Source organism: Sturnus vulgaris, chromosome 5, assembly GCF_052056855.1.
Source record: "Sturnus vulgaris isolate bStuVul1 chromosome 5, bStuVul1.hap1, whole genome shotgun sequence".
Classification (NCBI taxonomy): Eukaryota; Metazoa; Chordata; class Aves; order Passeriformes; family Sturnidae; genus Sturnus; species Sturnus vulgaris.
In genome coordinates, this window is record NC_142247.1 from 14,043,436 (window position 1) to 14,067,380 (window position 23,945).

Consider the following 23,945-nt stretch of genomic DNA (forward strand, 5'->3'; position numbering starts at 1 on the left):
CTCCACTGAAGTGCTCTGGTCCTAACTCAGGCAGGCCACCCCTAAAGGTGAGAGGACACCATATGCTTCTTGCCCTGCAATAAGCATTCTCTCTCTTGAATCAATGAATAGTTCCAGATTTATAAAAATACTGTGTAGAGATGCACTTTGGTCTTTCATACTATGATGAATTTTAGCTTTCTCACACTCTACTGAAGTGTCCTCTCTCAACGCACCCCAGCAGACACATTCCAAACCAGAGAGGGCAAACACAAACGGGTCTGTGCGGATGGGTGCACACACTCCTGAGATTTTGGAAGGCTTGCTGTTTTAAATGGCAAAAAATTTTGGGTGAAATATTGTCATGTAACTACGGTTAAAAAAAAATAAACAGCATTAAAAATTGTTTCAAACCATTAATATTTTCTTTAGTTTTGGTCTTCTGTAATCTATTGAGCTGGCAATGGTGAGTAAGTCCAGCTCACTGTCAGATACATTAACTTGGGCCATGCCAAACCTTTGAGATGAATCCATGAAACTTGGGTCAGTTTTTTCATTCCCACATTTTTAAAACAATTAAGCTCAGCACCAATGAAACCAAGATGACAAACTCTATGGGTTTCTCTTTACATGAACTATATTCCTAGGGCTTTTTTCTTTAGAGCTACAAAGGTCCATGAAGAACACTAGATGTAGACAATGCTCTTAACTACAAAAATAGCACATAACTCTTCCACAAGTTCCTCACCACTAAAAAGAATTTTGAGTATTCACACAAGAAAATTAAATTTCAATTCACTCTTATATCTTTTCCCCAAATGTAACAGAATTATGCTATGACAGAAACAAATGAGTAGTAATAAGACTATAATACAATCACAAAGAAAATTTGCACTAAGGCAAAATTTTTAGGTGAAATAGCAGTCAGACACCCACATCCTAGAAAAAAAAAACAAAACCAAAACAAAACCCAAAAATCTTAAGACAGTCTATATGAGCTTGAGAAAACACAAAACCAGACTACATGGCAAAACAAAATACAATTACTATAAATCTCAAAAAGCATATGCCAAAATGAATTTCAATACTTGGTCTTTAAAAAAACAGAAGTATGAAAAAGGAATTTGGAATACTAAATACAAATTTAAAAAATAGCAAAATAGAAATACAATTTGAGAATTGAGAAATGTTACCTGATTAATCCCACAATACTTTTGAGGGAAACAAGGTCAATGCCACTTCAAACTTCCAAAGCGAGCCACAAGCTTTTCCTCATTTTCACTTTACCTCTGAGTTCCGCAAGTCAAAAATAATATCATCATGTTGGAATTATTTTTTTTCTTCAAACGAGGTGACAAAAGGACATGTTGAAGAGAAGTGCCAAGCCAGAGGAAAACCAGGACATTGGAAAATGTTTGCCAATTTCTTTCAAAACAAACAGCTCACCCAATACCATGGGAAGCACCTGAACTTCATATTAACATCTGATAATTCTAGCAAACGGAGTTCAACGTTTCCTTCTTATGTCTTTAAAACAATTAAATAAATAAATTTTGCACATATCCTAAAAAATGTCAGGCAGCTTCTCTGAATTACTACTGTACACCTCACAATTTCCATCCACTTCTCACATTCTTTTCGACTCCCATGGTCCCTGCAAGCAGCGCTTGCTCACTAAAATTCTTCCAGAACCTAGATTTGCTGTCTCCCAACAACTACTGCGCACAGAACTCCACGCTGTCACAAGGACATGTGGGCTCAGGAACAACTTTTGGAGACTCCTGGCTTCCCAGCTGGCATAGCAGGGCGCGGCGTGGAGGTGACAAGCAGTGTCTCTCAGGCGGAGGCTACGGCGTTGGACTCCCCACGGTACCCCTGGTGCCCAGCCTGGGCAAGGCCACCTGGAGCAAGGCAGCCCCTCTGGAAGGTGTGGGAGACCTGGGACAAGGGCCTGGCTGAAAACTTTATGGTGGTGGTGTTTCCACAACGGGGCTGTGGGAGGGGATGGGAACGGGACAAACGCCGTCAATAAATCCCCACAACTGCCTGCCCTTACCCGCTGGCCAGAGCCACCCAAAGCTCCAGAGAAAAACAGCCCCTTTCAAAAGTTCCAGAAGTTCTGGTTTAGGTAATTCAGTAATGTGACGAGGATTTGCTTACTTTGCAGCCTTGTAGGTTTTAACATATTCATATACAACATAATTTTACCTTTTGCAGGAAGGAGACTTCACACATTTTCCACGTTTGATAAAAATCCATAGAAACTTTAAGAGGGAAATACTCTTTGCTTTTAAGGATGCTACTTGTTAAAAAGCAAACTCCTTGCCATCATCAGAGAGGCAGTACAGCTATTGATTAATTGCTGTGAGCACTTCTTTTCTCTTGACTACAGTAGCAGGATTCACAGGCATTGAATATTTCCAGTGTGAAAAGGTAAAACATGACAATATTTTTCCCCTTCCACTTATGAGTTAATTATGCTATAACCAGGTCTGATCAAGAAATTAATTAAATAAAACAAAATGGAAAGTCGAGAGGATGTCAGACTGACTTTTGCAACAGTTGTGAAGGCACGGGTATCTCACACAAACATGAAGTTACCCTATATTTCAAGCCTAGTATGAAAAGCATGTGAAGAGACTGTAACTGTACCTTGGGAGGAGACACTTTTTTTCCTGTATAAATATTGTTTAAAGTGTATTTTAAACACCTACAGATATGTCACATTGCATAGACACATATTCCTATCCTATATCAGGGAGCTTCACATTCAAGTAACTCAACCAGATACTCTGTGCCTCCTAAATGATAAAGCCATAAATGCTCGTTAAAGCTCCCTGAGAAGTAGTAAATATTTTGTAAACTAGTTATATATTTAAGATCTCTGGACAGAAAGAGAAGGAAAAACAATTCCTTGCCTATGTAAAGGTACCAATCAAACACACTATGCACATAAACACCGCAAGATGCTTGGTGGGAGACTGTGTATGTGTTTGTGTGTGTTTTAATTAACTCCTTGAATGCATATGATGAGCCAGCCACTCAGAATTAGTAATGCCAAACTCCCAATTTGATTCAAATGCAATGAATACAACAGTTGAATTGTGCAGGCTGGTGTGTCACTCACCAGCTCTCTCATTTGGGCTTTTGCCTTCCAAGATTAGTTCACAATTTCAGCAAGTGGTAAATTATTGAAATGTTCATTAAAATCTGTAATCTGTAACAGTCAACTTCGTCTTAGCATAAGCACAACAAATTAAATTAGTGCATGCAGGACGTTAATGAATAGTCTGCAAACACATTAATTCCTTCAGACTTATCTCAGAGAAATAAAACTGTTAATTTTTGTCACTGCGAAAAACTAGTATCTGCAACTTTACACTGACACTCTATTTATTCTTCAAATCCCAGATGCCTAGAACTATAAACTTCAGCAATGAAGTCCTTTTCCCAAAACGTCTCAACGAAGTTAAAAGCTATTCAGGTCAATTGTAATCTTTTAAATGAAAGAATCTACTTCTACAGGTAGATTTTAGGAGAGTGGGACATCATTCTGAGCAAGGCGAGTAATAGAAAGGTATTATTCTTTCTCCAAAATTCTCAGCAAATGCAGCAGAATAAAGCTTTTAGGGTAACTTTAGCTAAGAAAAGCACTTAGGAATACGCAAAGTTTCCTTCTAAGAAAATGACTTCTCCATTTGACAGTGTTGGTACAACCCCAAAATAAATTCAGTGGGAGTCTGAAATGACTCGTGCAGTGCAGCAGTAAAGCAACTAAGTATATATATTTTTTTCCTCCCAGCAGAGGCTTGTTTTACATCCCTGAGCCTTTCCTTTCTACAAGCTACTCACTAGAACAGAGAACATTCCAAGAGCACGCTATCGGTGACCGCAAATGTTGAACTTGTTCTACTGTCCCCATCCCCACTACTCCCATCCACGCCTTTTGTCTTTTCTAGCTCTGCTTTTTTTTCCTACGGAGGCACTAACCCACCCGTGCTTCTTCTGCAAGCACTGCATACCATTTTACCTTCAACTGGCATGTTAAAAATAAAAATGAAAAAAACTAAAGGAAATAATGAAAAAGAAAAAGGATGTCATTCTGTCTGGGTGCCTAGCATAGCCTCTCTCTCAGTCTACAGAGAAATGTAAATATGCAGTAATTAATTTGGGTTTAAGAACATTCCATACACTAGGGATATTGTTAAGCAGTCACTTTATCTATTTTTCATTAATCAGATTTTATTAAGACATTAAAACTTTATGTTGGGCATTTCTGAGTCTTTATCATTCTGTAAATTTCCCAGCTGTCCGCGACGGTTCAGGCTGCATTGTCTCTACCTTATCCTCAGTGAAGTAAACTTTCTTTCTATTGTGGCCAGACTTGTTAGTTATACTTAAGTATAATGGCCCAACTCAAAAAAAAAAAAAAAAAAAAAAAGAGAGAGAGAGAGAGAGAAAAATCAAACAACAAAAGACTTATTCTTTTCAAGACTTTTAGAGCCAGGGTGCCACAGGCACTCACCCAGCACATCCCAGAAGTTACCCTTTCCCTGTATAATACACGGAGTTGATTGCAGTTATAATATCTCTCTACACTGTTGCTGCAAATATCATCCCCCTCACCGTACGCATTCTGATGCTTCTCTCAATCAAGCAGCTGAACAACCACAAACAGAAATAAAGGCGTCCAAGGAACTTCTCAGGAAAGGACGAAAATCCTCACAATTTTGGCACGGTGATTAATTATACATGTTAATTCACAAAACCTACTGCAATTTACCAGTGATGCTGAATGAATTAATGAGTGTTTATTTGTCTGATAGTGAGGATCATTTTCATTCTAAGTGTGTACCGTAAATTCCCCCTGCTAATGGCCACAGACACAGAAGAGAAATCCCCTGAATTCAGCTCCCTTCAGGTGGGGTGACTGAAAGTTTCTGAAGTGTTTGCAGTTTACTGAGATACACCGAAACCTCACAGGAAAGACAACGAGGAAAGAGGAACAACCTCCTGAGAGACACACGGATGCTCTGATACCTGAACTGCAAACAACTTTGCCTGACAAATCTTCACCTCCTTGTCATTTGCTATTCAAGTTTAAAAACGAACAGTGGGAAATAGATAATAGCAACAGAACTGAAGTGGGACATGCAGATACGACAAGCTGGACCCCAAGCGACTGCAGAAATGTGCTCCAAGAACTGTGTTGTCTGAGAAGCCAAGAAAAGAACCTGCCATAAACATCTAAAACCCAGTGATCTGTGCATCGTGCATAAACACACACGTCAACTCCGCGGGCATTTGTGGGTCTGAGGATCTCTGTGCAAGAGAAATCGTGTCCTCGTGGCTGTTCCCTGACAAACACACATGTACTACATGGACAGTCTCGGTCTGTGTATGTGTGTGTGCAACTATAGTCAAACACACACAATGTAAACAAATGGTAATGATTAACAAAGACACTGGTCTGTATCCCCAATTTCAACTACAGAGGGAAAACTGTTTGAAAAATTTTTTTTAAAAAATTGCACGTCCTGAGGTTCATTTTTATTGCTTCCCATTTCTACTGCTTGCTATTATCTGCATGGCAAAAGAAGAGCAGCGTATTGATTATTTAACTAGAATGTTTACAAGAGCAAAGCTGGGATCTCTGAAAATGAAACGTATGCCTAAGGGCAAAAAAAAAAAAAAAAAAAGAACAGAGTAGAGAAGCTCATTCTAAGGATGATGGTTGCCCCAAATGACTTGTTTATATATAAAATTTATATAAATATCTATATTTATAACGCAGAGAGACTTCAGCTAAAAAAAAAAAGTCCCCCAGCAGGAAAATGAAAGGACTTCATTCTGCTTCAGAGAGTTTACAATTATCGTGTTCATCACAAAGTTCGAAGAATAATCAAAACTGCTTGCTTATAAATTTCTATGTATAAACTTAGTGAAGCACATGAAATACTTGAATCTATCGATTGTAAGAAAAAGACAAATACATGATCATGATGCCAGATCAAATTTGACATCAGAAACAGTAACAGCTTCCTCAGGTAGTTGAACTAAGTTAATACAGTGCACGTGAACAAAACCAATTTTGTTCTATTATTGTAATGCTAAACAAACCAAAGGAAAATGCCAAGTATTCCAAGTCTGGAAAATTAATTGCATTAAAGACAACCTCGGAGGAGAGCAACCAAGCCAATTTCACTTTCTAGTAAGGAAGCCTTCTAGTTTTAGAACAAGGATTGAAAGTGTTAAAATAGTTCTTTTCTGCATTTCCAAATTTTAATTTTCTCCGATCTTTTAATTCAAGTGTTCTTTCCTGTCCTTCCTTTGCATCCGTGTTCCTCAGCCCACTTAAAATGTTTTTATCTTGCCTTCTTTTCTATGCCTTTACTATCAAATTCAGTAGGTTTGAACGATGAACAGCTTGACTTAGCATATTTTTAACCAGCTGGTCTAGCACCTAGCTTGTATTGCATAGTCAGATACAACCAAATGTTTATACAGGAGGTAGCTTTCACGAAGATGAGAAAAACCTCAGTAATGCGCATCCTGGCATTCTTTCATTTACTGCTTAGAAATGAAAGTTTGGATTGTTTACTGCAGCCGCACAAGGGGCTATTAATAACCTTTAAAAAAGAAGCCGGAGGGGAGGGATGCGGGACCATCAATGGACGTATGTACAACCGCCTGAGAAAACGCTTCCAAACATCTTAGGAGAAGCAGATCATATGAAATAAGGACTAAACTCTCGGAGGTCACAAGCCATCACCAGTGACAGCAAAAACTTAATTCCAAGCAGGGAAGGCTCCTGTTTCGGGCAGGGGGAGACGGGCACATCTACGTCATACCCGAAGCCCGCTCGTCATAACCAGACCCCGCTCTTGACACTCTGCGAGAGAGGCGACGGCCAAAACTTGGAGACAAAAGTTTCACTTTTTTCCTTTATTTTTCTGTTTGGCTTTTTTTTTTTTCCTCTCTCCTCAGGCAGAAAGATGTTCTCCTGACGGAGGGCTGGGATGTTAACTTGCCTAAAAAAAAATAGCTCCTGCTAGATCAACAAAAGCTCATGTGCTCGGCAGAGCGCCTTCCCAAGTTTGACGGGAGCCTGAGGTTGGAAGTTGAACCCCCCGCCTGGCCGCCACCGGGCATCCTCTGACCGCTTTCCGGGGAGTCCCCGGGCAGGAGCGAGGAGGCTGTGCCCAGGAAGGTGGCTCGGCGGGCCGGCTGGGGTAGGGGAGGGCGTGCAGGAGGAGGGCACGGCAGCCTCTGCGGCCCCGGAACAAAGCTGCGCGCCGCGGGCGCACCGCCCGGGGCCGGGGGCTCGGCGGCGCCCGCCACCCCGGTCACTGACACGGCGCTGGAGAAGCCGAGGGAGCGCGGGGGGAGCGCGGAGGGAGCAACTCCCGGCCTCCTGCCGCCGAGCGCCGGAGTTGCGCGCCCGTCCCCGCGCGTCCGTGTGCCCGCTGCCCGTCCGCGCACACGCGCGCCAACAGGCGTGCTCGGATAAATTAAAAAAAAAAAAAAAAAAATACAGTAACAAACAAAACACGAAACAGAATTTAAAAAAAAAATAAAAAAAAAAAGAAAGGGGAAGAGACACCCCCACACACATACACACACCCCCGCCCCAACAACTCGACTCACCTTTCAAACTCCTGAGGTAAATCAGGGTCAGTTAGCATGCTGGAAAAGCACAATTTCCCTTTGTCACAGCAGCCACCTATGGTCGCCTCCAACTGAACCTGTCAAGTGAGTCCAAACCTTCTAAACCGATTGATTTTCTCTCTCGCTCGCTCGCTCTCTCCCTCCCTCCCTCTCCCTCCCTCCCTCCCGGCTCGCTCGCTCTGAGCGAGGACTCCTTGACCAGTCTCTTAAAGGGGCAGCGCGCTCGCAGCAGGATGATCGCGCAGCTCCCCCCGCCGCGCTGCGCGACCTCCGGGGGCCTGTCCTTTCCTTTTAATTCTGCTCGCCCGCCGCCGCCAAACGGGAAAAGTCAACTCCTTCAATGTCCTAAAAAAACGTGGAGGGGATAAAGGGGGGGGGGGGGGGGGGGCGGGGGTGGGAAGGAGGAGGGGAAAAAAACAAAAAGCAGTCCGACAATCCACCTAAACCGGCAAACCAGGAGCAAATCCCATACGCTGAGGAAGATCAGTGGAGAAAGAAGATAAAACAAGAGCAGACTGATTAAATTGAAACAGTTATCAACTCTCGGAGTTGAAATAGGGGAGAAGAGATTAAATACATAAAAATGTTACCAAAGGCATTTGTGCTCCGAAGAATTTTCATTCCTTTCCCCCCACCCTTCCCGGTCTCTCGCTTTCTCTCTCCCTCTTTCTCTCTCTCTCTTTGGGTAGGGGAAAAAAAAAAAGAAAAAAAAAAAAACAAAAAAACCCAAAACTACCCCGCACAACAATCAGGCATTGTTCTGAGGGAAGAAAAGCAACTTTGACAGATTGAAATATAGCAGAGGCCCCTTCAAGGAAACCTGTAAACAACTTGTCACTCACTCTGTCGGTCTCACTGTTAGCTCTTGCTTTCCACAAAGTGCTGCGAACCGTCCTGGCAACAAACCCAAAGTTTCCTCAGCTCCAAACTCCATCAAACAGCCCTGTTGTATGCAAGGGAAAAGGTAGCCACATGCCAAAACAGCGGGCGCGCACATGAACGCACACACACGGATGTTCAAACAACAACAAAAATAAACTTTCCGTTCATCTGTTAGGGCTTTTCTCGTTTTCTATTTAATCACACACCTCCCCTTTTTTTTCCCCACTCTCCGGGCGAGCAATAGAAGTCCCTCGGCCGTGGCTCCCTCTCATTTCCCCTGCCCAGACAACCCCTGGTAACAAGGTGGACGACGCGCGGCTGCAGAGCCCCTCGGCTGGCTGGCGGAGCGCAGCCTCCGCCGCACTTCCAATTATCCAGATAAAAATCTGGCAGGCGAGGAAGGCGAGCAGGTAACGGGCCTCGGACACGAGGGGACGGAGGCGCCGGCAGCCCCCGCATCCCGCCCCGGGGACACCGGCATCCCTCTCTGCTCCGGCGGGAAGGGCTGCTCCCGAGCCCGCCCCGGCGGGGAGCATGCCGCGGGGAAATTCCCGTCCGAGCCGCGGGGATTAGCCGGGGGCTACTCTGGAAGCGGCGCGCACAATGCCTCAATAGTCTGCGCGGCCCGTGTCCGGCCTGGCACTGAACTCGCAGTAAGGGGCGGGAGGGGAAAGAAAAAAAAGAGAAAAAAAATTGGGCTCCCTGTTCTTTCGCACACACGTGCGTACACACCCACACAGGACCACGTATCTATACCCCCTTCTTTCCAGTTCCCTCGCCCTAATTCTTTTCTCTCTTCCCCCTCCCCTTCAATGTGCAGCTGGACAACATTAAGGGCCTTTAAAACCCACGTGGTTTTGACCCCACAACAGTTTGATTAGGTCCATTGCCACCCCTCTCATCCCTGCCTCCCAGTGGCACAGAGATAGCAAGTTTATTTTTGAAATATATACACATATTTGCACGGAGCATCCATAAAACTTTCAACATTTTCATGCCCACTGGCTTAAGAAAAATGCCAAATAGAAAAAAGCTTATTATTTTCAATATCCAACAGCTACACAGTTTAATTTGCTGCTTTTCACTCTCAGTGCATATGTTAGAAACCAGCAGGCTCATGCAGAGGCCAGTCAGTCCAGTGCTAGTATAAAGGCATTATCAGCTGGAAGTCTGGGCTGCTCGCTTTAATCACGAGGAGCAAACCCACCCGCGAATTCTGCACATCATCACCGAGGAGCACCCGACCCAACCACGGAGCAAAACGCCGCAGCCAACTTTGCCAAGGCACCGTCGTTATGGTTCATAAAGGAGGATCTGCAGAGGCAGCCTCCAGCCTGCCTTCCACCACCACGGCGCTCCGAGCCGAGCCGCACACAATCTGTCAACTTCTGGCATGAGGGAGATCTAATGGCTCCTCACTGTGGGGCAGGCTAAACCAACTTCCTTTGGTAACCCCCAGCAAATAATATTTTCCACAGAGGTCCGTTCATGGGAGCTTGACAAACCTGTTAATATGTACAAGGATTTTTCATTTGTTTTTTAGTAGCTATCCCTTTTAGGACAGCCATGAAGTAGACTTTGAAAAGGCAGCAGATGATTAAAAAGAACAATATATTTTCTCTTTCATCTGAGGGTCTCAAACCATGTTAAGTATCACATTACTCCTCTGCAGGTAATAAATATAATTAGGGCCAATTCCAAAACTTTATTTGTATTGAAAAGTATCTCACTCTGCAGGGGCTCCATTCAAATCAGCAAATCTCTGTGTGGAGTAGGAGGCTACTTAGTAAGAGAATTTGGCCTCAAATAAGGAAACTGAGATGGCAGGCTTAGTAACTTGCCCAAGTTGACACAGTCAACTCCAGCAAAAGGATGCAAAACAAAGACCCCACATGCCTCTCAGTCGACAACAGCCCTTATGCTGCTGAAACATATATATACATATGAGCTTTTTTCTCCACAGATTTTTTTACTTTCATTGTTTTGTTTTAAATATGCTTCATTTCTGTATCCACATTCTGTCGGGCCCCCCTTCTTGGTGTTTCATTTTCCCCTTCATACACCACTACCCATCCATAAATGCTGTTCCTTCTGTCCCAGCTCTTGCTTTGCTTCCCCCTATTTCCTCACACTTGGCTTTGGGAGTAGTTTACAGAGTGAAGCTACACAGAAGCCACATCTGGAAGAAAATTAAGACCACTTTTTATTAAAAGAAATATAAATCTCAACCATTTGGGTAGAACAGGAATACCATATTTTGACTGCATAGCTCCATTCAGCTCTAACCTCATATCCTTTTACCAACCCAGCTTCACTGCACAACTGCCCTTCTTCTACCATGTCCTTCCTTTGTCTGTTCACATGTATTTTCCCCTTTCCCATATCATTTCCTATTTGAGGTTTTTCAGGACAATGATCACATACCCCCCTCAAGCTGGTATTATTCCTAGCACACTGGGGCTCCTGGTTTGTTGGCTCTCAGCTAACATGATTATAAACCAAAGCAACCACCATCAGCATCAGGAATTACAGAAGACATGGGCCAAACTAGGAAGAAGGGAAGAAGCAGAAAGAACCATAATAAGAGGATAAAAAAAAAAAAAAAAAAGCGTGTGAGAGAAAACTAAGATAACTGAGCAAAAAGGAGAGCTCAGAAGGGGAGAGGAAATGGAAGTAAGAAAGGAAATAGAGATCTCTCCTCCGAATGGTTCTGACATGAACTCTTCTTTTACTTAATCTAGTTTACAATTACTCTTACCCCAATAAATTTTGTGCTCAGGTACCTTCTTCCCCATTACCTTCATTTTCTGTTTTCTGCAACTACTGAGCTCCCGCTCCCAGATGACTGGGGGAAAGAGAGTGGTGTACAAAGAGGAGAAAATAAACAACTGTTGCTGTTGCAGTAATATTGTATTACAGTATCCTTGTACTATACTGAATTACATGGATTATATATATATATTACTGGAATACAGACAGTTAAGTATAGACTTTCTGATAAAATTATTTTCTCATAATAAGTTCAGCTGCAATTGCAAGATGGAGAAATGGCAAGTTATGTGGTTTGAGGGAATCTTGAAGCCCTTCTAAAATCATTTCATATTAACTTGCTTTTTAGAAATTTTAGAAATTGCCAGGACATGTCACAAAGTCTGCAAATCCGAAAGTGGAAAAACTGAGAAATTAGAATAAATAACCACTGAGAAAGAAGAAAATGTACATAACATGCAACTGTCCAGTTTTTAACATAAGAAATTTCATCTTGTCCTGAAACTTTTGACTAGTAATAGGAAGCTCTGGTGCCCTTTTTTACTGAGTGGGTCATAGTTACTTGCAACCTCCAGCATCCACATTTAATGGTCGCAATTCTTTCTTCTCAAAGTGAGAATTCAGAAGTTCATGTATCTTTAACTGATGGGAAAAATGAAAACCCCCTTACTACTCGCCTAGCAATTCAGTGAATCTGCATTTCTCTTGCTTTGCATCCTTTAAGGGATGTCCAAACAAAAGTCTCAGTAAAAGAGCACAATTTGGGTTGAACTGAACAAAAAAGCTCTGATTTTCATTTGGATGTGGGGACACAACCAAACGACTGAACTCCTATAAGAATTTTTGTGCTTAACTGATTTTTTTGCTATTGTGGTTCTCCAGATCAAGAGGTGTACCAAAAAAATAAATTATCCACCCAGCTCAAGTTAGAAATACTATAGCTCTGGAATATTGCACAGGCAGAATCCTCAGGTCTTTAGACAAACATATTGGAAAAAGGAAAACTTTAAATGAAACAATAATTTTTAAATTCTTAAATTATATCACTTCTGTCTAGTGCCTTTATCTAATGCCTAGATACTGCAATACAGTAAGCAAAGGAAGTTCTGAAGTGGGGGGGGGGAGGGAAGAGCTTTTCAGGTTTTGTTATTTCCACTGTAGGTTTTAATAATAGGGACCTACGAAGTCCAAGGCAATGTAAGATGTTCCACAGAGCGATTTACTGGAAAATTCTCACAGAAAATATGCAAAACTCTGAAGATCCTAAATGGATTTTCTTTTTCAGGCAAAACAACTGCAGCATTAAGAATGAATCTGTAAGACTTCTAAGAAAGGGTGTTTTGCAACACACTATGGGAGAGTGGAAGCAAAATAGAGCGGGGTTGATGCATTTATTATGAAAAATATCTTGCAAATAATGAGTGCTTACTTCAGAGCATGGAAATGTTTAGCTACAATGCAGTTTGGATCATATGCTTAGGAACAGATTTTTCCTTCCAGTGTGCATGCCTAGCTGCCATTTCCATTAATGGGAATTAAGTACATGTGTCAAGAGGAGAAGTTAACTCTTAGAAATAAAACTAATCTATGCCTTTTTTAAAGAATGTAAATGCCGCCTCAGGCATGTTCAGTGTTGGCAAAACTGAATGCTGAATATAGTATAGCAAAATCGAGAAGGAGAAGGCGGTCTGGAGGACTGAAATTTCTGTGCTATTTAGAGTTTTTTAATTTACTGCATTTCTTCAAGGAAAAGTAAAACCATTTTATTTGTAAGTGGGAAGCCCTCATTTATCATTTATTCACTTGCACTTTTAGCAAGGCCCTACCATCTGCAACCCTCCCTGTAAAAAAGGACTGATGCTACTCTTACAAAGAAATCTGAACCTTCATCTAAATTCAAACTTCCCTGAATATTACAATAAAGTCCCTATTTATTTTTTTAAAGGAGATTGAAACTCACTCTTTTATCCTGTCCACTCTGAATCTGTCAGAGTAAAAGAATCTCAGCATTAATATAATTGCAAAGTATAATATAAGTAGGGATTTTTGGAATATAAAATGGAAATAATACATGTAAACACATATAAAATTAAATTACATATCTATTTTAGCGATAAGTAACTTTTAATTGTAAAACCAAGAAATATTAGTGAGATGGCACAATCCTGGTTTTGTGTTATGCGTTCGTCTCTCACTCTCCCAAACCCTTCTATTTTGGGAATTATTATTGTTTTATTATTCCTGTATACTTTCAGTTACATACAAGGTCTCTTTACTGTTTCACTTAGTATCCTTGGTCTAAACAAAAGTAGCTTGAAAAAAATTAAACAAAACCAGGACCATTTGAAAAAAAAATCGCCATAAAAATAGAGAGCATACCAATGGATAGGAACTGTGATTGAAATTATTTAAGAAGATAACTGGACTTCAAATTTACAGTTCCTCATTAAGGTTCTGAACATAAAATGTTACTAAAATAGGAACCTATTGTCCTGAGTCTTTTTTTTTTTTTTTAATGTTCTTTTTTCAGTGTAGTTCTCTGGCATGGAACATCCCAACTTGACTGAAGCCCACAGCCTCACCTTCGGCCAGTGTCCCTGCTCTGCCTCCTTCCTGGTCACAGGGATGATTTCTTTGAGGCACAGGTCTGTTTACTCTCAGTACCCATCCAACCTTGAGCCTCTCCAATGACAATGCCAGCAAGAACATTCTCCCTCAGTGTCGTTCCCAATGACTGCCACAATACATGCAACAACAACCCCAACACATCCATACGGAGAACCAGCTCCCAGAAAAGGGAAATCACTCCCTTTTTCCCTGGTGTTTGTGCAGAGGAGGGGTTGGTAGAAATCAAGACTTAACAGGCAGCATAAGCTTCTGAGCCCGAGTATCCTAAAACCACAACTTTGATCTCTTTCTAATGGTGGATAATAATTGTTGGGCGTGATTCCAAGTGCACTGAAATTGAGATCTTCCTGCTTGACCCATTGGGCTTCTTCATGGCTCTTAACAATTCTTATCCCCCCACATTCTCATCACTCCCACAATAACAATTCTGTCTCTTTTTTTGACTGATGCACTGAACAGGGTTAGTCATCACATTTTGTCTCTGTATTTCGAATCTCACTGTTTTTTCCACTCTAGTCTGCTCTAATTTGTACACCAAGGACACTGGGTTTAAAACAAACAGGTTTGCTTCCATTGGTCATCAAGCAACATTCAACTACAAGTACAAGGCTGTTTTGGAATTGTCTAAATCACCTAGTCCTGTGTGTTTTGTGAAGGCATTCCAGCCTTCCTCTTGTGGTCATGAGGTTTGCTCTGGTCTTGGCCATCCAAATTCTCCACACCCACACATGCATTGACTGTCTGCTTTCCTTACTAGATGTGGTTTTCTTGTAGTGCCATTACAATCATTTGTGACACTTAGCACAGAACTACAGCCACCCTGAGCTAACCAGATTGAACTCTTTGCAGGTGTGCATGACTCAAACAGAGTTTAATTCATGGATGCCCTCCATTTTATATGCTTCATTGGATTATGAAAAATAGCAATATAAAGTTCTTTCAAATAATCTTACCATTTGACGTTCAGTTTTTGCTAGAGGAACAGTGAAGAATTAGGTCTTTTGTAAAAAATATCCTCTATCTGAACCAGTTTACAGTTTTGAATGCAACTGCAATTAGACAACACAAAAAGAGGTAACATTCCTACATTCTGTAAATTCTTTATCTATTCTACTCTCTTTTTGTCTGTCTAATCATAAGGACTCGTGTAACTGCTATATAGAAAATGTTTCATAAATAGAAATACCAAAATGTCAAATTCAGAGCAAATTTGGAAATATATTCCTTTCTAGTATGCTACGCATGAGATCTCTACGTTATGTATACAGTCTATGATTAGATTAATACAAATCAGTGTTTATTAAATGTAATCTATTGATATTTAACTTGTTATACAAGTCACTGTGAAGATTAAACTCTAAATTAAGCAGTGATTCTAATGACATTAAACGCAAGGGAAGGAGATATAAAACACATTGCCATCTTACACCTTAAACAGGGAACGGCAATCAATGAGTATGTAGAGTTACATCTCATTTATAAAGTTACAAAAGCATACATAACCCTTAATTTATTTTAACGGTGCTCTGATGAAGTTTTATAAGTGATTTTCCACTTCTGAGTAAAAGCAAAAATCTAAACTCCTACTTTCAGCACACAGACTTCAATTCAGCCTCTATTACAGAGAAATAAATACATAAGTACGGTATAAAGCAGACCAATGGCTTGTTATTGCTATTTCTATGGAGGCTTAACTCTTGCTTCTCATCTCTCATTACATGGGACAGCTAGAGCCTAGAAACATTGCCAGGGTAGAATGCTAAAGACCCCTGGGAATGCTTCTGTACCTTGTACAGGGAAAAATGGAGAAAATACTGCCACAGAGTTCTAAAGCATAAATATGGGAAAATCAGAATATCTGGGGACACTCTTCAAAAGCCCTAATGCAATCCAGGTACAGGGCTGACTACTTTCTAGTACCAATTAGCTGGTAAGACAGATCTTCAACTGTTGCCATTGAGGTATATTCAGAATATAAAAGAATCAGAAAGAAGATATTAAAAAAAAAAAACCACAGAAAAAAAACCCCACTGGACTGAGACAAACAGACATTCATTAAGATAAAAATACAAAGAAGTTTCTCAGGAATGTTTGTCAAAGAAAATTTATGTCATAAATTTTTCTCTGCCTGGAGAAGATCCAGAGCTGAGTGTCTCTTCTCCTGCCATATAACATGGTACTGAATCCAGACTGCATATTTGGTCACCCACTTTTTGCTTTCATGAACATTTTCTATTTTTTAATGTGGCTTTTGTTTTGTTGTACAAAGTTTAATTTCTCTTTCTTTTCAATGCATTTTCTTTTTGCGTTTATTTCAGAGTTGTGTTAAAGCAATTAGTGACATGATGCCAAGGACTGAACCACACAGGCAACCTAAATATTTTGATTCACTGAGAATGCACTCCATAATTTACAAAGTGTCTGACCCCATCCAATAAATAAAATAAAATAAATTAGTCTGAGCCATACAGAAAAAAACATCAAAATGCCAAAACAGTGTAATGTCACCACATCAGATATAAGATAGTCTTTTGACAACTTTCAAGAAATGAAATCACATTTGTACTTACCTTTTTAACATTTGCCCCCACACGATCAGTCCTGTCAACCATTTCTCCTGTTATTAGCCTGTGGTTACTGCCCTTTCTTGAGAGCAATATGGCTCAAAATCTGGGCAAAGATTTCACAAGTGAGAATGTCACAGGTGAAACTTGTTTTCATAAGGAAGTCTGAGCTAGCAATAGAATGGCAGCAGGTGTTTCCAGAAGTGCAAATTGGGTGGAAAATAAAAGGCGAAGGAGTCCTCTACTTTTTTCTTCTTCAATTTTTGTTCTGTTTTGGTTTTGTTTTTAACTGGCCTTGACTTTTTCATTTATTTTACAACTCGCCATAAATTTTTCAGAAGGGTCCCAATACTGTAGTCAAAGTTGAAACCTGCTGTATTGCAGCTAGGACAGGCATTTGGCACAAAAGCAACCATACAGAGCTTTGTGCCTGTAATCTCTAAAAAGATCACAGCTCTTAGGGTAATTTATGAGCCATGACACATAGGGCCACAAAAACATGACATTGCCAGGATTTGTGTTTCATTGCATGCAAAAAATGTACATCACTTAATAAAAGCAATTTTTTCTTATGTTTGTTTGAAAAATCACCACTGAATTTAAGTGAGGACTCTGACTCAGACACAAAGTAGAGCCTGCATCAAAGTAAGAGGCAGGTCTCAATTATATTATCTCCTAGATATTTCAAACAAGGTGGGCCCAGACTGGACAGGTGTTCTATAATGAGGGGGGAAACTTGTTCCTGTCCCTCATCTCCTGCTGAATGCTTTAACTGCTTTATTACTTCATAAAAGTATATAAATCCAAATATACATTACTTCTGAGCCAAAAGTAAATTACAAGTTACATAAAAGACCGTTTCCTATTTTGTGTGTTTGCATTTGACTGACTCATTCTTATAATAACTGAAAAAATAAAGTAACGGATCTCCCTTTCTTTTATTTAATAAACTTCTATTTTTATTATTTATCTTTTCTCTAAAACATCTCGTAGCTTTTTCCTCATACAGAAATCAGTCTATTCAAGCACCTTGTGAAGGTCTTTTTCAAAAACTGCCATTGAAGTGAAAAAAAATATAATGATTGTATTTTATTATTTGTTGACAAGCTCAAGCAATTATCTTTATACATAATTTTTTCTCTACAAAAGCTATGCTGATGGATAGCTATAGTATCACAACAGTCATCTATATGTCTCTTAATTTTATTTTTTATTACCATTTCAACTAATTTATCAAGTAAGGAAAGAAAAGTCATTAGACTAATTCTCAGCATCAATTCTACTGTTTAATTAAAGAGAAGGAGAAAAATGGCTTTCTCCAACCTTACAGGTTAGAAGCCAATATTAAAAGGAAAGAATACATATTAAGTTAGCAGCCCTATTTGAGCTCATCATAAATTTCCAGTCGCACATTTTGATATGTCCAACTTTACCCACTGCTCTGCTGCTCTTCTTTTGATGAGTTTAGCATCTGCTTTTCCTTCACTTTTTTCTCTGACAGTAGCCAATACTTAGTATTGCAAAAGAATGGCTACAGGTTAGATTTCCCTCTTAAGCCTTATACAATTGAATATGACTAGGAAATAATTTGATTTTTCAAACGTGTTACCCTTCTCACCTACTAGTCTGTGTTACAATAGGAAGGAAAAAAACCCTTAACTATTATTCTGTGTTACAGTACAGAGGGAAAAATATTTCCAAATGTGACATAGATAGCCTTTTAGAAAACACCTGAATTTATTTTGTGTAACTTCAATACATCCCAAGACATTATGCTTGTTGTGAATGGAGTTTTCCCACATTTCTAGCTAGCAATAATTCTGTTGTCCTCCAGTTTTACGTTTTAAGCCACACCTATTCCAATGCCACACATACTGAGCTGTGCAAATCAAGTTTTCCAACAGCTTGGAGCCAAGTCCATATTCCAGACTTGGGAAGCCTTCAGGACTTAATGAACTTCAACCATGCATTGATACCAAAGATATCTAGAAAATCAGAGCGTGTCCTTGATATGAAATGGCATCAGCTCTCCAGAATTCAGGTAACTATAGGTTCCTGCAACTGGGAATTGGAACAGAGATTGTACAAGATGTACATTTTGTACCATGTAAGAGTTTTTTGGTAGTCTCTGCACATGCTTGCACTAGTCCTTATAAGAAAAAAATACTGGGTTTTCTTAGAAATTATCCAATGACTTGCATTTACAAATCTGACTGCAGAGTTTTGTGTGGCTACTGTGCATGGCTTGTGTATTTTCATAAGCATGAGAGAAAGCATATAAAACCATGATGGAAGAATTTCAATATTAATCAAGACCTTACAGGTCTTGAAATTGAAATAGAGACACGTTTCTTATAAACCTTACAAAATATCTCATTGCACTAAAACTTTACCTGAAGACACAGTTTCATTATTGGTAAATATTCACAATCTCTGCCACTCTGTCCAGTGCCCACACAGGACCTGCAACCTATCCCAGGACACAGGGTAGTCAATGAAAAGCTCCTAGAACTGCGTTTTTAAAGGTTATTACACACAAGATCTGTGTACCACAATGAATGCTCATATGTCAATATTCAGTTATTAATATAACACAGGGAGTTTACTAAATGAGGAGGACAACAGTGAGCAAACCTCTGAGAAAGAGTTTGTTGGACTACTCAGATTTTCAGGTTCATGAATACCAGGAGGGAGGCTCATCCCCACCTCCCTGGGCAGCCCAAAGGTACCAGACACATGACATGCACTTAACTGGATCCCACCTCACATGAACAGCGAGTCCTGTGCACCTTTGCTTCATTAGCTTGACTACACATGGCCACTCTGCATAAACCAGGAGCACCTGTCCAGGATTTTCAGATATTCAGCATCAATCGCTGAAGTCAGGTGTTGCTGAGCTGTTTCTGGCTGTCCAAAAATGTCATAGATATCACTGAACAAAGCAAAAGGCAGTAGATTATCTCTGAAAGTCATAGCACGTTGATAATTCTTTACAGTTTGTGTGTCTAGAGAAGTTTCAGGCTGAGAACATCTCCTGAGTCGGTTCCAGCACAGACCAGGAGCCCTGAGCAGGCCTCTCAGCATCATTCTAAACTGGACTGACCACTTTAGTCCCATACCAATGAATAAAAGCTTCCTCACACTTAGACTACAGACTATTCTTACTTGTCGTGATGCATTTTACATAATTTACATTTGTGGTCATTTTCTGGAAAGTGTGACCATACCCCTTGCACTTGGGTGTTTATTCACATGTAACCACACAAGTATCATGGCTTTCTCAATGAAGGAAGTATTCAAAGAAAGTGTTCATTTTGGGTACTGAGATATACTTCAAACACCAAAAATAAACCCCAAAAACCAAACAACCCAAGCCTAACAAAAATAATGAAAATATTTTTAAAAGTCCCTTTATGAATATAAAGGATGTATAAAGCCGTCACTAGGTGGGTCCATAGCAGTGGATTAGACTTTGAGAGATGTTACACACAGAACACTGATGATTAAAACAGATGCAATATAGACGAAGAGAGAAGGTGAAAATGGGAAAGTGAAATGGGAGAGATTCTTTCCTCCAGCTCCAGAGGCATCAGGCCTGGAAACAAAGGAACTGAGGAGCTGTATTTTGACTGGCTGCCCATCCTTTAGATGGCTTTTGTTAAGAGTACAATTCATATAAGAGCAGAAGTGACTCATGTTCTCTGGAAAGCAGCTCCAGGAGCTCACGTGAATGTTTTCCTTTCTGTAGGAAAAGAAGGTTAAGGATAAAGGAAGGTATTTTTTTCAGACCCAAATCTCTGTACCTTCAAGCCAAAGGAGGAATGTTCCTTACTCATCCTAGAAAATATTTATTTGGGACAGTGAGTGGAAAGGAAAGTGTAATTTCTTAATTTACTTTCCTCTTGAACTGCCATAAGAGTAAGGTGTTGGTTCCAGGCAGAAAACCCTTATTTTTTGGTCTGGTCATATTTACGCAGGTTTAGTCAGACTTCAGCCAAGAGGAAACAGCTTCAATGTGGCCACCATGACAGCAAGGAAGGAATAACAGGTATTTTCTCATTTCTGCTAAGCAGAAGCTCCCTCCTATCAGAATACAAAGATGATGAAAAACGTGGGTGGATTATTTGGTTCCAGCTGGCTCCACATCACACAGTAAGGAAATGCCATGATCTTTGACAGGTTCATATTAGTAAAAATCAAGCAAAAGATTATGGGAAAGCTTCCCATTCTATTATCAAATAATTTGGGGGAGGGAGAAGGATGGGAGACTGACAGTTTTTCTTTCTAAGCTCTCAGGAAATGTCTATTTTTATGACCCTTTTAGTGTTGAAAGCATTGTCTGAAATAAAGACTAATCTCAAAGGATGTGAAAGCAAACCTATCGTTAGACTGCTCAGAAAATGTAAAGCAAGAAGAAGTTAACCATTTTCATCTGGTGGAGCTGCTGCCCAGCAGGTCTAACTCAACAGCTGGAGACAGATGCCAGGGCCTGGAGCCCACCCCCAGGACTCCCTCCACCCTACCCATGGCTCAGGACCCCATTTCAGCCCCGGGGCTGAAATGAATCCCTTGTCCCAGGGATGCTGCAGCATGGCCAGTCTCCAGCTCCCCACAGCCCTGCCAAACCTGCCCAGCCATGGCCCCACATCCTGGCCCTGTGATGTCCCCATGCCTGGAGCTGCCTGGGGTGAGCCCCCATAGCCCCAGGCTCTGCTGGCACCCTGACAAGAAGCCCTACTTCCTCACCCACCTATGGGAAGATAGGTTAAAAGGATAGTGCAGGATAGTCCAAAAGACAATCTCTCCTGATGAATTGCAGATGTCCTGATTACTGAGGACTGGAAACATCTGTGCCTGCCCAATGACTTTGGGTGTTATAAAAGAGTGGGTTAGCTAGCCATAAATTACAGTTGTAGTTCAAGTTGGAGCTTGAGACTGAGAGTCTTCTGCAGTTTGGGATGGAGTCTGCTAGCTGTGCTGTGAGGAGGTAAGGGACAGATAAGGTAAGAAGATGCTGTGTGAGGGACAGATAGGGTAAGGTGGCTGGGAAAGGGACAGCTTGGAGTTTAGCCAGTTATGTAGAGAAGAGAGAGAGAGTCAGAGCTGTGTGGAGCTGCCTATGAGGGAAGGAGGCAGAGTTGTTGGAAAGAAGTTCACTGAAAGAAGGCATGAAACGTTTTCTAATAAAGGACTGGTGGTGATGCCAGTCATGTCCATCTTAATGTAATAACTGCAACACCCACCCATAACAAAACCTACCCAACAGCCTCCAATACCTACAGCAAATAAAAATCAACATCACAAGCATCTTCCTTAGGGAGATGAGAGTGGGAACATGGCACTCATACATGAACACACAGTTATACACATAAGTTGTCTATACACTGTGTTAGGTGTCTTAGACATTATACAGTCTGATCTGTGGAAGAAAGCTTATTATAGAGTGTGGGGATAATTTAAATGCTACCCCCACTAGTGTTTGAATTCACTGCTGGCAAGAGACTGCTCTTTGTCTTTTGACCACACAATTCAAGCCTATCCTGTCCCTTTTGGACCTTATTAGGCTGTTGCTTTTAGGAGAAGAGATCACCTTGTTCCTCTGAATGCTCCCAGAGGAGGAAGGAGGGAGGGCAGTGCCTATGGCTCACCATGCCCCACACACCAAACAGTTCCATGACTGTGACATTCAGTGAGACACCCAGGGAATGGAGGAGCCAGGGCCAGCTCTCCTCTGCCTGAAGGCTACAAGCTCATGCCTTGCTGTTGCCAAAGGCTTATTCTAACTACCAGGTACTAAAGCTGAAACTACTGCCCAGGAGTCTGTCTACAAACTGGTACAAAGTGCAAAAAACGCTTTGATGGGAAATTTAAGTGGCACAATGGCAATCTACTAGCATTGTAAATAAAATACACAACTGAGAAGATGGTCCTCCAGTTTCCACACTCTCTTCCATGGCCTCTTCCTTCATTTTACAGGAAAATGGCCATGAATTAAAATTGTTTCATTATCTAACTCATTAAGCTAGAAGAGAAATACCTTTCTGCAGCCAAATTACTCTTCCAGTCTTTCTGGCCAGTTTCAACAATTTCATTAAAAACATTACAGATCTCAGCCAGCCCCAGCATCCCCTTCATTTTGGTGGTTAGGCCACTCTCCTCAAGAGTGGGAAACACAGTCTTATCCCCTTGTGGCAAGAGGAGAGACTAACCCCCTCAGAGCACATCCATTCATTTGTGGATCCAGAGAGATCTTTGAGGGAGATAAGTGCTACACTGTTCATTTCAACCAAGAAAGCAGCACTTCTGAGTGCACTTTATTTCAAGTTAAGGATCTCTCACAATTGGGAAGTTTCAGCACAATCAGGGCAGACAGAAGCTAAGAGGAGGTTCTTGGGATCACAAGATTTCATTTAGGCACTTAGGCTCTGTCACTGTTCACGTTAAACACTGCAGATTTGAGCCTAAGTGCATCTCCAGTTAAAGGGAGCAAGATATTCCCTATGTAAAGAAAATGGATGTGGTCAGAATAAAACTCCCTGACAGGAAACAGGCTGGAAATACATGTAAACTCCAGAGTTTGAATCTAGTATTTAGCAATCTCTTGGAATTAGTACTTTTGATTCTGAAAAAATATAAAGGTGTGCTACACCTTTAACATCAGTGACTCAAATGTTCAAAGAGTGGCAAAAGTTAATTTTTGTTAAGTTTTACTGTCAAACCATGCCACGATATGTGCAGGACTCATCACAGGGCTCTTGCAGTACAGTCAAAGAAAGCACTCAGCCAAGACAACATAAGACAGCAGCACTATGTGCATGAGCTGAGTACTGTGGGATTATCAGGATTCTCTCAAACAACACTTCAAAGACACTTGGTCATTTCTGAACAATTGTGATTGCATAATGAACACTCTTTGATTTCAACATGCACCGCCAAAAAATACATATCATGTCATCTCTAGAAAATGTCACTGAGGTAAAGATGAGCTGCCTAATAATTCAAACAGGTGACCATACAGCAGGAATTCCCCAATTTGCAATGCCAGTGTTGGTCGGCTCCTTTCAGATCTTTAAGGTCTTGTCAACACCAGTACTAAGCATCCCAATCCTAAAAAAAACCAGTAGTTATTTTATGGGGCTTCCAAGATGAGTTAATTTTTTTACAGCACTTTCAAAATAGAGAATAGTGCATAAGTGCACAGAATTGCTACAAGAACTTACCATGGATCTTTGGTGAAACTGTTGTTTCAACAGCCACAATTTATCTAATTGAGAGGCTATTTTCTTTGAGTCACTGTTAGTATGTTATTGGCTCTCTAATACTCAGCAAGGAATGTAGGAAACAATAAAAAAGTTCAGCCTGGAGTGGATTTCAGTGGGACTACATTCTGCACCTTGCTCTGATGTCCTCTCATCAATCATCTGTTACTAAAATGGCAGAGATGGTGCAATGTAG

General features: G+C 40.8%; 1 protein-coding gene across 20 annotated transcripts in view; it reads right to left on the reverse strand.

Annotated features, from left to right (window-relative positions):
• The window catches only part of SOX5 (SRY-box transcription factor 5), a 614,147-nt gene that overhangs the window by 280,132 nt on the left and 310,070 nt on the right, over positions 1–23,945 (reverse strand). For 9 of the 20 annotated variants that reach the window (XM_088164921.1, XM_088164920.1, XM_088164919.1 and 6 more), the window contains exon 1: positions 7,627–7,783. The exons of 10 other annotated variants lie outside the window; for them this stretch is intronic. In XM_088164921.1, the coding sequence (XP_088021047.1) occupies positions 7,627–7,664 (38 nt within the window). In that variant the 5' untranslated portion in view covers positions 7,665–7,783. Of the gene's footprint in view, positions 1–7,626; positions 7,784–23,945 lie in introns of those variants that run through there. One more of the 20 variants, XM_014880143.2, reaches the window with a different exon arrangement.